The sequence below is a fragment of the Panthera tigris genome, chromosome C2, assembly GCF_018350195.1.
Source record: "Panthera tigris isolate Pti1 chromosome C2, P.tigris_Pti1_mat1.1, whole genome shotgun sequence".
Taxonomy (NCBI): Eukaryota; Metazoa; Chordata; class Mammalia; order Carnivora; family Felidae; genus Panthera; species Panthera tigris.
The window spans coordinates 142228542-142244961 of NC_056668.1; the positions used below are offsets into that span (position 1 = coordinate 142228542).

At 41.2% G+C, this 16420-nt stretch overlaps 1 protein-coding gene across 11 annotated transcripts in view; it reads right to left on the minus strand.

Moving 5' to 3' along the window:
• The window catches only part of NEK10 (NIMA related kinase 10), a 224615-nt gene that overhangs the window by 172346 nt on the left and 35849 nt on the right, over positions 1–16420 (minus strand). For all 11 annotated transcript variants that reach the window (XR_006222036.1, XM_042998421.1, XM_042998420.1 and 8 more), the window contains 6 exons: positions 10085–10126; positions 8654–8732; positions 7473–7540; positions 5713–5792; positions 4216–4302; positions 1295–1519 (listed from right to left, as the gene is read on the minus strand). Coding sequence is in view for 10 of the 11 variants with exons in the window: in XM_042998421.1 (XP_042854355.1) it covers positions 1295–1519; positions 4216–4302; positions 5713–5792; positions 7473–7540; positions 8654–8732; positions 10085–10126 (581 nt within the window). In the remaining variant the exon portion in view is untranslated. The remainder of the gene's footprint in view (positions 1–1294; positions 1520–4215; positions 4303–5712; positions 5793–7472; positions 7541–8653; positions 8733–10084; positions 10127–16420) is intronic.

Below are 16420 nucleotides of genomic sequence, written 5' to 3' on the forward strand. Positions count from 1 at the left end.
ACCACTACCATCCGCAGTCTACACACACAAACAAAAAAATAAAAAACTTTTGCTAAACGTCCAAGGAGCTAGCTTATCATGCCACAGTACAAATGGAAGATTTATAATTTATACTATAAATTGAGATATTCCTATGATATTCGTAGAAGTGAGTACACTGTCAATAGTTTATATTTTTTTTCCTTTGTTTTGGTAACGACAGAAATCATTAACAAAGCTATTGTTCACATCTCTATAGTCTGTTCTTATACTTGGAAACGTCCTCACAGAAAATGAAGTTGACAACATGGAGTTCCATAATATTCCTAGAGGTACAACAGGCACAAAGTCTGAATAATACTGATTTGATAATATCTGGTCGTATTAAGAATAAGTCATTCTGCTTTTATTACAGTGAGCTTTATTTATGTACTGTGGATTACAAGTGTGATTCCTTTCGGGCAGACGTGCTCCTTTTCAACTTTGATTCTGTACCTATAAGGCTGAATTATGCTTTATGATAATTGTAGGTACTAGAACTTTCCCACCGACATACCAAAAGATATCCTTATGCATTACTTCAATATACCTAATACACACTTATTGCCACATACTTCAAGAAAATTTCAATTTGAAACTATTTTAACCAACCATTCCTTCTCCGCACTCAAGTCTTGGGTGTCATTAGAATTCTACTTTTGAACGACAGATAAGGTGCTAACCCACCTTCAGGCAAGAAAGATCAGAGAGGAAAGAAGGGCAACTGGACCAGGGTCAGCACATGCTAATCATTTGATAAATAATGCCTTCTCCCCTTTTAGCTAAGGGTTATTCCTCTGTTCTCTCATTGCAGGTTTTGCTTTCTCTTTGTAGATGAATGACATATACGCAGATGCAGACATCTTAGGAAAACAGCAAATTCAAAGGAACATTACTGTATTTGTTGGGATTACAATACGCATAGAGCACGTCAAGAAAAAGGGGGCAAGATAAATGTTTTCTTCAGGTTCTTGGGTCTCCATTCAATCTACATTTGCAGACTGATGGCCTTCTATATTCCTGGTACGGAACTGGAGGCTTGTGATTCAAAGATAAATATTTGAGGGCTCCCAAGAAGCTTAAAAGATGAATGCCCCTGATATTGAGCTCACGCACGTCTGTGACAAGGATAAATGACTGTCCACGACAGCAATGGCCAAGGAGCAGGAGGAAGTTAGCTGGTAATGTGCCAATGTACCAAATGTGCCCTTGGATGGCAGGCTCCCCGGCCTTCAGTGACTGGGGCAGAGTAGGCCAAAGGCCCCCTCTGACTCACCCTCGTAAAATATGAAGAAGCTGCTTGATGCCTCCCCAAATGCGAATTTCCACACTGGTCTCAGGGTCCTCACAAACCTGAACCAGAATCCAGACAACACTCCAGAGCAGCTTCAGGTGGTCCGAGTGGAGCAGGCTGAGGAGGACGGGTACCCCCTCATAGAGCTTCACCTGCTCCTTTACCTGGGGTTCGGCACAAAGTAGGCGCAGTAACTCCGCGGTTAATCTGAAAGGGGAGGGGAGGAGGAGAATGAGAACCCCGGCACGGTGGGTTATTGACTTCACATTTAGACTAGAGCCATCATCACTGCATCCCTGTAACATTTTCCAAGTCACAGGTCAACATATGTTTTCTCTAAGGGGCTGGATTGCAGGCGAGTGTTTTATGCTTTGCCAGCCACCCAACCGAGCCAATCTATGCAAAAGCAGCCACAGACAATACATAAAAACACAAGGGCATGGCTATGTTCCAATAAACCTTTATTTACAAAAACGGGCAGGGAGCCAAATTTAGCGTGCAGGTCAGAGTTCGCTGACCCGCTGTTCTAAGTCAGAGCCTCACTCTGAGCCCACTGGTCTGGCTAAAAACCTACTAACCAGCAAATAGATACCGCGTATCATACAATAGGACCGGCATTGTGCTCAAGACAAAAGAAATAAAAGCTCCACCCAAGTCTTCAGAAACTTACTAGGTGGTTACAAAAACAAGACATTAACACAAATGGCAAAAACAAAACGAGAAACAACAACAACCCTACAATGCAAGGAAAGTAAACGCAAAGTGCCCAGTGTGTATCTGGACAGTAAAATAAAGATAATGATAGCATGTGACAGTGGGTTCAGCTGAGCTCTGAAACATGATGATGATGCACACTTCATAGAGCCACCCTTAACCCTAAACACTCTCGCTGGACAGCGGCACCCTTTCCCGTGGCTTCAAACACCCGCTCTGTCCTGGCATCGTGAGCCAGGCCCAGGCATCACTCTCAACCTCCAGAAGTTCTAGCCACATGGCAGTCCACCATGTGTGTCACCCCACTGGGTCTCAGCTCAAAGTCATTATCCTCCTCTTCACGTTGCCTCTTCCTCTTATGTGCCCAGCGTTGATTCATGAAACTACAGCCTTTTCAATTTCCCAAATCAGAAGACGGAATCATCCAAGACGCTTGCTTCTCCTTTCCCAACCTGCCCCTGCCAATCAAGAGCCTTCAGGGCCCCCTATTTCCTGGGCAACTGCCGAGATTAATTCTCTTACAAGTCATGTAGCTGGCTAACCCCACAGCTCCTCCCATTCTTGCGATCCTTGATTGTGTCCAAGACATAAGCCCCTCTGTCACTCGCGTCTCCAATCTTCTCATGCCCACACGACTCTACCGTTCCTTTCCCCTGAGCCAATTTCTCACAGCTCCAATCCCTCCCAAACTTTTGTGCTCCGACATTCAGAACATATGTTTTTTGGCAAATGGTATTCCTCATCTCCTCGAACTTTCCACACCAAACGTTCCCTCCTTGTTCTCAGTGGAGCTCACCGTGTGGCTACATTCCCCACGTCACACACCCTACACACTGCCACCAGAGTAATCTTCCCCCAAAATGAATCTGATCATGCTTAAAATCTTCCTGGAGTCCCCATAATGTTCACAGATAAAAACCACACTCTTATTCGGCACAAAGAGCCCACAGTGGCCTGGCTAAAGGCATCTTGCTGCTTCCTCTATAAAATATGGAAATTGACAGGGTCATTGTGCCGATCAAATGAGTTAACACACAAAAGCACTTAGAGCAGGGCCTGGCATATAGAGAGCTGGATAAAAATTAGCTATATTTTTAACTCAAGATTAACTGTCTAGTTTTCTGGCACTTTCCCTCTTGCACTCTGTTCCAGCTGTGCCCAACCATGCACTGCCTCGAACAAAGACCATTTCATGCCTCCATGTGGGAGCACATTCTGTTTTCACTTGTTCTTTCCCTTTGCCTAGATAACTCCGTCTTCCTTCCGGAAACTTGGCATGACCCCTGGCTCTGACTGGGAGCTTCTCCTCTCTGTTCCCACGGTGTCCTGTGAACCCATCAACCACACCACTTACAGCACAATGGTGAAACCACTGACCTGCACGCCCGTCCTCTCTCCCACACTATACACTCTATCCTGTTCATCTCTGGCATTCTAACATCTGGGCAGAGGCTGTTTCCTAGCAATGGGCTCAGGTAAGCAACTCTGTCAGTATAGTTTGGAAAAGAGGGTGAAACTGAGAAGAAAGATTCAAGGCGGTTTACTATGGTTACGTGTCAGGACTTCATTATTTGGTGTCTGTTACCTGCTTTACTTCTTGAGAAAATTATGACTTACTTAACTAAGTATCAGATAATGTATGTTGCAACTCCATTTAAAAACTACCCAATAACTATCTGGATACGGTAATTCTTCAGAGCAATATGTAAGTTCAAGTGAAAATGAACGCATTTTCGGTTCTGTTTAGAGTTATAATAACAGGTGGTCATGAAACAAGTCGGTAGCTATCTTAATGTATTTTACTTGACTTAAGCAAAATAGATTTTAGTGATCTAATAATTTATTCAACATATAATCTGAAATTACTAAAAATAGAGCCACCTCAGAGTTTCTTTCCTTAAAGGCACAGGATGTAAAAAAAAAAAAAAAATCAATAAACAAAAATATTAAGGATGTAATCGTAAGACTTATATAATTTGATTCTTTGCCCAGATCCAGAAGTGGTGCAAAACCAAAGATAAATCAATATACCCTCTCTGTTCTAATTTATTTATAAAAACTTTAAGAGAAAATAAATGTCAAGGTGACTCATAACTTCAGTTAACAATGTAAATAACAGGACATCATAAAAATGATTATAATAATTTTCATCAACTATGGTATTGTCTTTTCCCTATTAGCAATCCTACCTTTTGGAAAGCAAGTCATATTCATGTAAAATCATCAGCAGATTTTCTACAATGTTGAGTTCACTTATCTTCTCCCTACATTCTGGACTACAAATTAAAAACTATTAGTAATTACTAAAGACATACTTTACCATATCCATTTGTCTAATACCCCAGTTCTCATATTATCTCAGGAGGAGAAACAAAAAGCAATACAGCTCCATGGGCTAGGGCTACATCAAATTCCCACATTCAATAAATGTCATATGTCATAAATTCAAATTTGTTTAATAACAGTATGATGATAACATAATTCCCTTTCTCCAAAAAGAATCATATGCTGTTCATAAAAAAGTAATAATAGGCATTATTCACAGTAGCCAAGATATAAAAATGACCTATACAGGTGTGTGTGTGTGTGTGTGTGTGTGTGTGTGTGTGTGTTGTATGTAACGTATATAATTGAATACTATTGTCTGTCTATAAAAAGGAATGAAATTCTGCCATTTGTGACAACATGGATAAACCTGGAAGGAATTATGCTAAGTAAAGTAAGCCAGATGGAGAAAGGTAACTACTATATATCAGTGATACATGGGATATAAAACAAAAATTAAAGACCTGATGACACAGAAACAGAGATTGAAATGGTGAATAGTTGCCAGATGCAACTAGCTAGAAGGAGGGGGAAATACAGGTTAAAGGGTACAAACTTAACAGTAATGAAAAGAATGAATACTGAAGATCTAATGTAGAGCATGGACACTATAGTTAATAGTGTGATATTGTACAGTTGACAGCTGATGAGAGCAGATTTCAAGTGTAATTACTACACACACACACACACACACACACACACACACACACAGAGTTAAGTAGGTGATGTGATTAGTGTATTAATTGTCGTGAGCGTGATAATCATTCCACATATATAAGGTATATCAAATCATCATGTTGTGTACTTTAAAGATATGTAATGAGAGTAGTCAATTATTCCTTATAAAGTTTAAAAAAAGAAAAAGAAAAAAGCATTGATCCACTTATTGGCACAAAAATATATTTAAAGCACTTTTACTTAAACTGATCATGATATCTATAAAGGGAACATGCTACCCAGAATTGTATTAAGGGTAAAAATGTTTGAAAATGTTTTAGATGTTAAAATAAATACATAGGAGAGAATGTTTTTTAAGGTTGGGGAGATTTAGTTGTCAAAGAAAAATTGTGGTAATTTTGAAAGTGGAAGTATCTGAGGGTTGGATAAAAGACTAGGTAAGTATTTCTGGTTAGGAAAAAATGAAAAAAAAAATTTAAAGTGGGATTTTCCTTTCCATCTTAAATTTTAAAATGATACTTTTTCATCCAGGATCCTCTTCTATATATTAATGCTATTCCATGCTTATTTTTCACAAATTATAACTAAGTAGGTAAGCAACTAGAGAAACTGATCTATTTTCCATCTCTCCCACCTAAACTGCTACAGCAGTGAAACTGAAAAGTACAGTAAAATACACTTACCTTTCAGCTAAACTAGCCAGAGCCAGAAGGGCACCCAGCAAAACATTAGTATCTCGGGCACCAAGTAAATTTACTAATGTCTGAAAAATGAAGTAAAAGAAAGTTTCATTGCGTAAGTGCTACAAGCTTCTTGGGTGGTATAATGTTTCTTTCAAAGATCATTGAGCTTAACCTCAAGAGGAGTTTTATTAAACATTCACCACACCCAGCTCTTCCAGGGGGTAGGGCCCCTTCCTGCTTTGAGACTCAGGACAAGTTCCTTGTAGCCACTCCTTACCCAGGGCAGGAAGCCAAAGCCACCAAGCTACACGGCCAAAGATCTCACTCTTCCCTCTATTTTCATGTGCCCAGGAGGTCTGCTCTGCCTCTTCTGATCTCTCCCCAAGGAGAAGTAGAGAGAGTAATAACAGAAACCACAATACTGGTAGCAACCAGTCATCGGGAGCTCATTCTGAACCAGGCTTTATGGTAGCCTCTTTCCAAACTGAAGAACTATTTTTCACCAACATATTGAAAACTCTCTTCCCCCCCCCAAACTAAGTAAGGTATATCAACATTAGCAAGCACTCCATTTGCCTCTGAGATTTCTAACTGATGTTGAAAGAGCATGAATCGATGCTTCCAAGCATCATCCTCAGTAACATGACTTAGCTGCAGGTCTGTACATTATCAGTTGCCTCTTCTGAGGTCCCCTTCCCCAGACACTTTTAGAACTCAGAGTCCCCTAAAATTACACCCCCAAACACACTGCAGGCCAGAGGTGTAAGCCGTGCAACAACTGATGAGGAGATTTGGGTTTCTTTTATGCCAATTTTTCCCCTTTATGATTTCATTCGTGTTTTTATGAAGCTATCATTATCTTCATTTCTCTCATCCCCTCCTCTTATTCTTCTCTCACTTTTTTCTCTACCTTCTAATAGAATGTCCCCAAACTTCAGTCCCTGACATATCACTTCCACAATTTTTGCCATATCCTCCATAATGCTACTCAAAATGTTCCTTAAATTCTCAGTGATAGTATCGGTGAAATATATGTGGCTATCAAAATGAAAAGTGTTGACTTGTATATCACCCAGAATCATCTCCTACAATATGGGCAGCATGTGTGAACACATTTTAGGCAACCTTGCTCTGGTACATGCTAGGAAGTAACCTCCTGGGATATGACAACTCAACAGATTATTAGAACTTGGCTGTAGGCAGCTCCCACCTAAACAGTTTTACTAGAAATATAAATTTAGTCTGTTTTGATTAAACCTGCATTCATTTATCTTGAAATGCATATTCGATCCAGATGCCTGTAATACTATGCCATCTGATTATAAAGTTGAACCATATGAAATTGGCATATAGACATGACAATTTCATACGGTTCAAACAAATATAACCCCATGTGCCATATGGAATGTATTTAGATGTGTACGTACGCTTTATTTGTTCACTTGTTAACACACACCTAGGGTAAGTTTATATATATATATAGCCAGGGTTTCTCAAGCAACATTTAAATAAAACAATGAACTTGGTTGTTCTTAAGTGGCATAGGAAAAAGAAAAAAAAGAGTTTAGGAAACCTGTTTGTTATTTCCATATATGCTCCTTAGACTAATAAAGAATATAAAAGGGTTGGCAGAGATGTACAATTCTAGGGTAGATTTTGTGAACTATAATTATAAGAAACTTGATCATGGGACTCTCAAATTCAGCAGCAATCCACTGACATATGGAGCTGAAGTGTTCACTCCTTCTGGGACTGCTCACCTTGTGGGCTCCACTTGTGGTGACCCATTCTCTTTGGTCTTTGACAGCAGCAAGTTTTTGAAAAATATCTATAAAGAAAGGAAATAGCTGAAAGAGGGATTCGGTGCTTAAAGGCAGCAGTATTCATAGAAACTCAGGTCTGAATTACCGGAAGGGCAAGCAGAGGAAGGGCAAATGGGAAGACAGATAACACAAAAGAAACAATGGAGGGAGAAGGAACAGAGTTTTTTGGTTTCTTTTCTTTTGAATTCTGAGAATTACCTCTTAAGCTCAACTAATAATTATTATATCTTAGTATTATAACAATAAATATGGAGACAACAAAAAAGGCAAACATCTCCTTCCCCTTAAGGTCCTCAACAGGGTCCTCTAAAAGTTCAAAGTGAAACCTACTCTTCAAAGATTCCCCCCTATAAAGATTTCAAGTATAAAGAGGAGGGGGGAGGCCAGTGAAGGTGATGGCCACAGCAAGGTTCCCCAGCTGAAGAGAACAGCTGTTCTCAAAGAAACTTCCTGGTGCCGAGGGCTTGTGACACACTCTCTTCTCCCTTTAACTGAGAATCAGTGTGCTGCCGTGGAAACAAACACTGTAAATTAGACCATTCACACAAAGAAAATGGGCCAGCACCCAACAACAACAGGGGGCCTACAGATCGTCAAACCTGGAGAGGATGGAAGGTGGGGCCTTCCAAAGAGAGAAGATTGAGTGCCACACCCACAGACCAACGATTTCACATTATCATCATTACAGCAGGGTCTTTTTCTTTCTTTTTTTATGTGCACGATGTTTTAAATTTTATGAGGTAGGTATTATTAGTATTAACCCAATTTTATAGTTGAAAACTGAATAGCCTATGACATTTTAATGGACATCAAAGAAAGCAAAAAATATTTTTACCCAAATCTGCCATTACGGAAGTCTCTGTTGCATTAATGTAGGCCTGTACTCACTGAAAATCTTCCACCCGAAACTGGGCTTTTCAAGGTAAGAGTTGTGATCTGAAGTTTTCCTTCTGGGTATATTTTGCCACTAAATAGAACTATTGACATGGACTCTCAATACCATGACTGTGGATGGGTAGACTCATGAGCATTCCAAGTACCCTTTTTCCTGCTGAAAAGACCATCCTGCTCATTCTAGCAAATCGGGAAAGTTGCTGTGTCCCTGCGACAACACTTACATGTCATATTGACCAGCTTGTCCACACTGTGCTGGTCTTCCCCATAGCCGAGGTACTCATTGGCCACGATCTCCATGTACTGCAGGAGGGACCAAACCAACAAGAGAGCAGATGAAGGACAAGATGTGTACTTCTGAAAATGAGCTGTAGATGGCACAACAGATACACCAAATAATACTCGGGTCCCTGGGCCAGGTTCACTTAAGGGCAAAAGGTAGCTTGAGTTTCTAGATTCTTCACCTTCTCTTGCATGCCCTGAATTTCAGGGAGGGACCATGGAAAGATTATGTAAACTCTCAAAAGTCCTCAAATGACTCGTAACTAAATAAGTTCGTGGTGTAATTTGCCTCCAAATACCATACATATGCATGTATATGTATATGTATATGTATATGTATATGTATATGTATATGTATATGTATATACACACACACACACACACACACACAACCGTCATACCCCATATACCAATAATCAGAATAAAATGGGTAGGGGGTAGTCTGATAATCCCTCACTGTAGATAATTGATTATAATAAGAAATAGGCTCAGAGTAACACACATAGATTTCTAATATTACAAGGGAAATGAAGGTGGATAAGAGGATCCTTTAGAATATGATTTTATGAAAGACTATGCCATTAAATGAGGTAAGCCCCCAGCCAATTAAAAGACAAATCTTAAAAATAAAAACTAGACATGATGTAGCAATTTCCCAGGAATGAAAATATAATAAAATAAGATAGGTTTAGCATTAAACTGCCATTAAATTTAATCTTCCATTAATATGGAATGAGTTTGCAGGGCCATTGGTTTATTATGAAAATCATTCTTTCTGTACATGCCATAGGTTTTAGGAGAATGGGCTGTTCCAACCCAATGCCCTGCCTAGAAAATTTTGTTTTATCATACTAATAAACCCAAACATTTAACTGGCTCAACATATACAGTTACCTGTTCGCCTTCCCCCAGTAGCTACAAAAGCAGAAAACTAAGTGAAGTTAAAACCATTCCTCACATTGTCATGTATTTGGAAATATTTCAGTGAGCACGAGAATTCTTTTTTTGTGGAAAAATGATAAGCATCTTCATAACCAATATTTTCTCCCCTCATCTGGTATGTGCAATGCTGAGGATTTGGTCCTGCCAGCCAACACCTATTTCTTTTCATTACTAATTAAAGACACGTGACCTTTTATAGAACTTTCTTGTTTCGGCAGGCTGGGTAAAATCACCTGGAACAAAATGTCATGGGTCCCTTCCTGCTCTGTGAGTATCCTGCCATACGCACACTTATCCACCCTGCCTGCTCCTCCCCCTGGCCGGCAGCCTAAGGTAGGAAAGCCATCTGCTGTCACACACCTACGTAATCCTCGCCCCGAGCCATGGCGTGAAATGGAAAGGCAAGACGAGCCACCACAAAGGAATCTTACCTGCGCTAGGTTTTCAATCCCGCCCAAGCTATGGAGTATCTCCTAATAAAACAAAACAACAGAACATACACAAAAGATGAGGGTGGAGGGCAAGGTTATTTTACATGCAATTTCTTGATTAAATCATGAGACATAATTATTTTTTGAAGGTCCACATTCTAACATAAACTCAATGTTTGCTATTTGCACCACATTTAAGACAAACTCTTAATAAGACCTTCAGCCTGACTCCTCATTCTTTCTATTTCCTCTCATGTCATCATAAAATATTACAGCTGGAAAGGGCTGTTAGATATCGTTCCCTTCACCCTCCTCACATTGCAGATTAGGACAACCAAGACCCAGAAAGGTAAGCCACTTTGCCTAAGTGACCAGCCTGGATAGGAATGGAATCCAGCATCACCAAGTTCCCAGGACCTTCCTGTGGGCCTCTGCCTAGTGTGGTCCACAGACAGCAGCATCAGCCTTACAGAGGAGCTAGTAAGGAGTGTAGAATCTCCTGCTGAATTACACTCTGAATCTCCACAGATTCCCAGGTAATCCACAAACAGTAAAAGTTGGCAAGCATTGCTCTATGGGACTCCTCCTTAAAATGGAGAGGATAATGGTCTTATTAAACCCTGACTCTAAACAAAGGTAAGCATAATCATCATAAGTGTCTCCTGATGCAGGTCTTTAAATCCAATTCCCAGTAAGAAGGCATTTCATGAAACTATTCTAAAAGTGGTAATTGGGGGAGACCGGGGTGTGAGGCTGCAGGTGTGAGAAGGGCCAGCTTGGAACTCTACTAACAGCAAATGCTCTCCTATCATCCATATTGACATTCATCTTCAGGCAAATGTGTTTCAAGTGGCCCTAACCTGTCTATTTATACTGGCATCTCTTTCCTTAACATGCATACAAGGAAGTCGTTTGAAATACAAATATTAGCCATCATTCCAGTTCTGTTGGACGTGCATGGTGATGAGTGCTCAAGTGTGGGGAAGAACAATCTAGTTCCACCATGAAGCCAACTGAGTGGACAGGCTGAACAAAAGGCTCAGATTCTTCAGGCCTCCTTGTCAAGGTTTCCTTATTCAATGTGAAGTGAATTTGGAAACACTAAACATACCCATGTTTCAATTAACTATGAAGCCACACTTATAACTCAATTTAAAATAGTTTTGTGGGGTGCCTGGGTGGCTCAGCTGGTTGAGCAACCACCTCTTGATTTTGGCTCAGGTCATAATCCCAAGGTTGTCGATTCGAGCCCCACACTGGGCTCCACACTGAACATCGAGCCTGCTTAAGATTCTCCCTCTCCTTCTCCCTTCTGTCCCTCCCCCACTCATGTGCCCTCTCTTTCTCTTTCTCTAAAAAAAAAAAAAAAAAAAAGTAGTTCTGTGACTGCCTACTAATTTGAATTTTCATTGTTTTTACTGTAGAAGAGCTGCAATTAAAAAATAGAATATTGTACACATTATTCCTAGTTATGGCAGAATATTTTATACATGTAAAAATAACACATAAAACTCCTTATGTTTGTTCAACAATTTTTTTTGATTCTTATTACATAAAAGCCCTGTGTTAGGCTCTGAAGGGGACACAAATATGCAGTGAAGATGACCGAGGCCTGCTGCACTGAGCTTTAGGCAAGCATATGCTAGATATACAAGTAACGGGCACTCAAGACAGAATTTGGAAAGCGTTATAAAACACTTATACATGAAGTGCTATGATGCTCCAGGAGGAACACATAATATCCTGCCGGGAGGACTAAGGAAAATGTCTCAAGGATGGTAGCCCCTGAAAGGGCATAGAAGGATGGATAGAGTTGCTGAGAAGAAATTGGGGAAAACCAGGGAGATTTGGACAGTAGGTCCAAAGGCGCATGGAAGTTGTGCAGAAAGAACATCAGGAGAAGCACTTCCGTGATTCCATGAAGGAATCACGGAATAATGTCAGGAAAGCCAGGTGGGATCAAACTGTGGGAGGGCTTAGATGTGAGCCTGAATGTGACCTCTGTCATGAGGGCCATGACATCTGACGAAAATGTGTGAACAAGGGATGATTAGAATCAGCTGTGAGGGGGCACCTGGGTGGCTCAGTTGGTTGAGCGTCCAACTTCGGCTCAAGTCATGATCTCATGGTTCATGAGTTTGAGCCCCGCATCGGACCTGCTGCTGTCAGCCTGTCAGCACAGAGCCCGCTACAGATCCTCTGTCCCCTTCTCTCTGTGCCCCTCCCCAGCTCATGCTCTCTGACGAAAAAAAAGAAAAGAAAGAAAGAAAGAAAGAAAGAAAGAAAGAAAGAAAGAAAGAAAGAAAGAAAGAAAGAAAGAGAGAAAGAAAGAAATCAGCTGTGGGGACTTCCTTCTGGTTTTTGAATGAACCAGAAAGGGAAAGAATGCCACCTAGAAGCCCAGTTGGTTGGCGGTGACAGTGGGAAGGAGAATGGAGAGGCAGAGATAGTCTGTGAAGTCGTGTGATCAAGTAAACACGAAGACATGCTAGAAGAAAGGTAACAAAGTAGAAGACAGCACCTATTTGAGCCTGGGGACTAAGGGGTGGCAGATACTAACAGACATAAGGAAGGAGACGGGAAGAGTCTAGTCTAGGTCAGAGAAGACTCGATTTGGGACATACTGAGCTACTGCTGGGATATTCACTTGAGAAAAGTATAAAAGACCATGGAAAATGGCGTGAGAGCAAAAGATTGAAATCTGGGAGTTGTTGACTTGAAGGAGATTTAAATTCGAGGCTTGGAAGTGAGAAGACACCACGGGAGAGAATAATGTTTAAATGATTGGTCATGGTCATGGTCGTTTTTAAGTTTTTACCTTGACAAGTAACATATCAATCCAATAATTAGTATTAACAATTTGGGACTAAGTCCCAAACTCTGTTCTGGGAATAACCCTTTTATTCTGTGCAGTGGGTAGCATTAGACATTCTATTTAAAAAATAGTAATAATTTCATGGCCAAATTCAAATCAGCTTGTAAAATAATACTTTAAACAGAGTTTGACAATTGGTTTTATCATAGGGCCCCTCAGAGCTTTGAACATCCCGCCATGCATTATAAGCCTCCAATGGGAGAACTGAGTGCAGTTTTTCCCAAACATCATTAATTGAAGCACACTTCTTTTCACTGAATATGTATTAACTCCCGTGGATCACCATTGGAGAAGCACTGTTATGACGTATAGGAAAGAGAGAGAGGGTCTGTCACTCTCTGGGAATGTTGTTGTTACATACTCAAGAATTTGCCCTTCATTTACAAAATAAACACTCCCCGCTTCGGCCCCCCATGCTCCTATGGAGACTGGAGCAAGGCTAGGAGATGGCTCACAGAATCAGGGTCCTCCCTACATTTCATTTGGTCATACCAATGGGATTGCTCTAACCTGAGAGCGTCAGCTGCAGCAAACCAGTACCACAAGTTACGCATGCGCATACCTGGGCTTAACAGTTCTGACTACTAACCGGAGAAGCAAATATGACCGCACACTTGGATGACAGCAACACCTCCCGAGTGCCCTGTCAGATCTCAGCATTTTCTCCCTGCTCACAAGCCACAGAGTCACAAGACTGGCTTCTGTACTTCTGAACCCAATGACCTGGAGAAAGTCCCCAAGTCAATCTGACCTGCAGTCCAATGTGCAGTATGTGAACAAATGTCCATGTTCTATTCCCTGAGGTTTTCCTTTTTTAAAAAAAGTGATACAATAATATAATACAGATAAAGAGTATGTTCTTTAAAAAGGGAGCACAGTGCAACACCAAAATAGATGTTGTTATGCACCACTATTTTTGCAATGGCCGAAAATGTCAGTGACGTTGGAGGCTCTCATCCTACACCTAATCAGCAACCAAATCAATGTCGAGCACACTGCAGTGAGCCCTTAACAGTGAATCACAAATGTGATCACTTTACTCCTCTGCTTAAACTCAACAGTGGTTCCACACTGCTCATTTCTGGGTCTTGATTTTCGGCCCCTCTATGTGCTGGCATCTTATCTTTCCAGATGGAATAGCAGTACTCTTGAAAACCTTGGTAGGTTTTATTTGTAGGGGATAAGTAAGAAGAAAATATAAGAGATGTTTTAAAGTTTCCTACCTTGGAGTCTGGAAGCAAGGTAGCACCATTAAAAGGATTAAGAGTTGCTTCTGAAGGTTCAAGGTGAGAGGAAGGATCAAAGAGCTCCATTTTAAAGTTACTGAGTGGAATGCACCACCACAGTGCTTCTCAAACTCTTTGGTCTCTGTGTTCCTTCACACTCTTAGAAGTTACTGAGAACCTCAAAGAGTTCTGTTTATGTGGGGTATATCTACTTATCATATTACAAGTTAAAAGTGCGAACATTTTAAAACACAGGAGGAGTAGACAAGCACACGTTCCATCGGCCATCAGAGCTGTGACATTTTCACGCATCCCAGAGCCTCTGGAGAACGCCACTCATATATGTAAGACAGTGAGTGTGAAAAGTCAAACAACACCGTGGCATTATTTTTAAGATATTTTTGGCCTGGTAGAATCCCTGAAAGGGTTTCAGAGATCCATAAGCCGTCCCCAAATCGCACTTTGAGAACAATTACACTATTGTGTCATCCATATGGCCGTCCAAAATACTCCTGGAAATTTGTGACTTACATGAAGAGAAAAGTTGGAGACTGGAGGTATGTACATGTAAGCAAAAAAACAACAATGCCAACAACGATAGTTGAAGCCAAGAGCATGGGAGATAGGGGAGAAGATGATGAAAGAAAAGAACTTTGGATGGGGCGCCTGGGTTGCTCAGTCAGTTAAGCCTCCGGCTCTTGGTTTTGGCTCAGGTCACCATCTCGCAGTTCGTGGGATCAAGCCCCGCGTTGTTGGGCTCTTTGCTGATAGTACAGAGCCTACCTGGGATTATCTCTCTCCCTCTCTTTCTGCCCCTCCCCTGCTCGCTCTCTCTTTCTCTCTCTCAAAATAAATAAACTTGAAAAAATAAAGAACTTTGGGAAGGTTAACATTTAGGAAGGCAGGGTCAAGAAAAAGAGCAGTAATACAGAAAAACACAAAGTGCTAAGGAAGAGCTATGGCCTCCTGGGAGCGGTGGAGACAAACGGAAAATGCGGTGAAGCCTGTGGGCTGCTAAGGGAGTTGAGAAATGCAGGTGCTGGGATAAGGTCACTCAGCCTGCCCATCTTTTTACTGTGGTTGCTAAGATAATTGTACTTAGGAGCTTTTAAGATTTTCACTTCATCCTCGGTAAGCAATGTACTACGGCTTCACAGTAAAGTCCAGGTGGCCATTTCTCTGTATCCTGCTTGGGATTCCTAACATACTTGAAACCTCAGACCACGTGTCTCCCTTTAATTGCGAACAACCCTAAGCACTCCATATTTTCAAAATGGCTTCTCTTTCATTCCTTCCAGTTTTTTTCTTGCTGGAGTCTCCGTTAAGCAAATACTGAAGTCTCTGGCAGGCAAGATCCAATCTCTGAGCTACCAGTTTGCAACCTCTGGATCAACGGATGCTGACTGAAACATGGCTTCCAGGGAGAACCCTGTTCACAAGAATTCAGTGTGAAAGCAATACAGCCCATCAGTTCTGACAGAGAGGAAGTGGGTTCAAGAGATATAGCCTGACCTCTCAAGAAATGTAGTAATGAAGGGAAGGTGAAGATTCGAAGGGACATCTGGGTCCAGGAGAGGAGATTTTTACAATAATAGAAAATAGAAAGGGAGACACTGACATAGAAATGAAGAGAATAGATAGATGGGTAAGCCTTGGCAAGGAGGAGGGATATTTCTTCTGAGACAAGAAGAACATAAAGCTTCAAGGTAACCCTAATATTTCAAGCAACAAAGAAGAGATAATAAGAGAGTTCCCACTGGAATGGCTTTGGTTTTCCCAGAAAGCAGACAATGCTGTAATTTGGTGAGGATGACAGGGTCAGGAGGGGATCGGAGTATGAGAAGCGGACAGGGTTTGGAACAGCCACTGTGGATCCTGCGGCACAGACTCAACAAGCGAGGAAAGGAATGCCTAGCAAGGATGAAGCCTCGCTGAGATTAACTGGCATAAATTACAGTAAACCCCAGCAAAGCTTTGTGACTTCGGCCAACAATTCTTGGCAACTCAAGATGTTCAACAACCGCCTGAGCACACGCTCTTCTTTGTGGAAAGAGTGCCAGGAGGAGATATTCAGAGAGAATACCCTTCTATGGAAAGACTAGAAATCGGGGAAGGACTTCATTTCAATATGTGTTTAGTCACAAAATCCCATAAACAATGAGGTCACTGAATTCTTTCCTGGAGAGAGCAGGGCAATCAACCCTGTCCCGATCCATCAAGAACTAGACTAAGAAA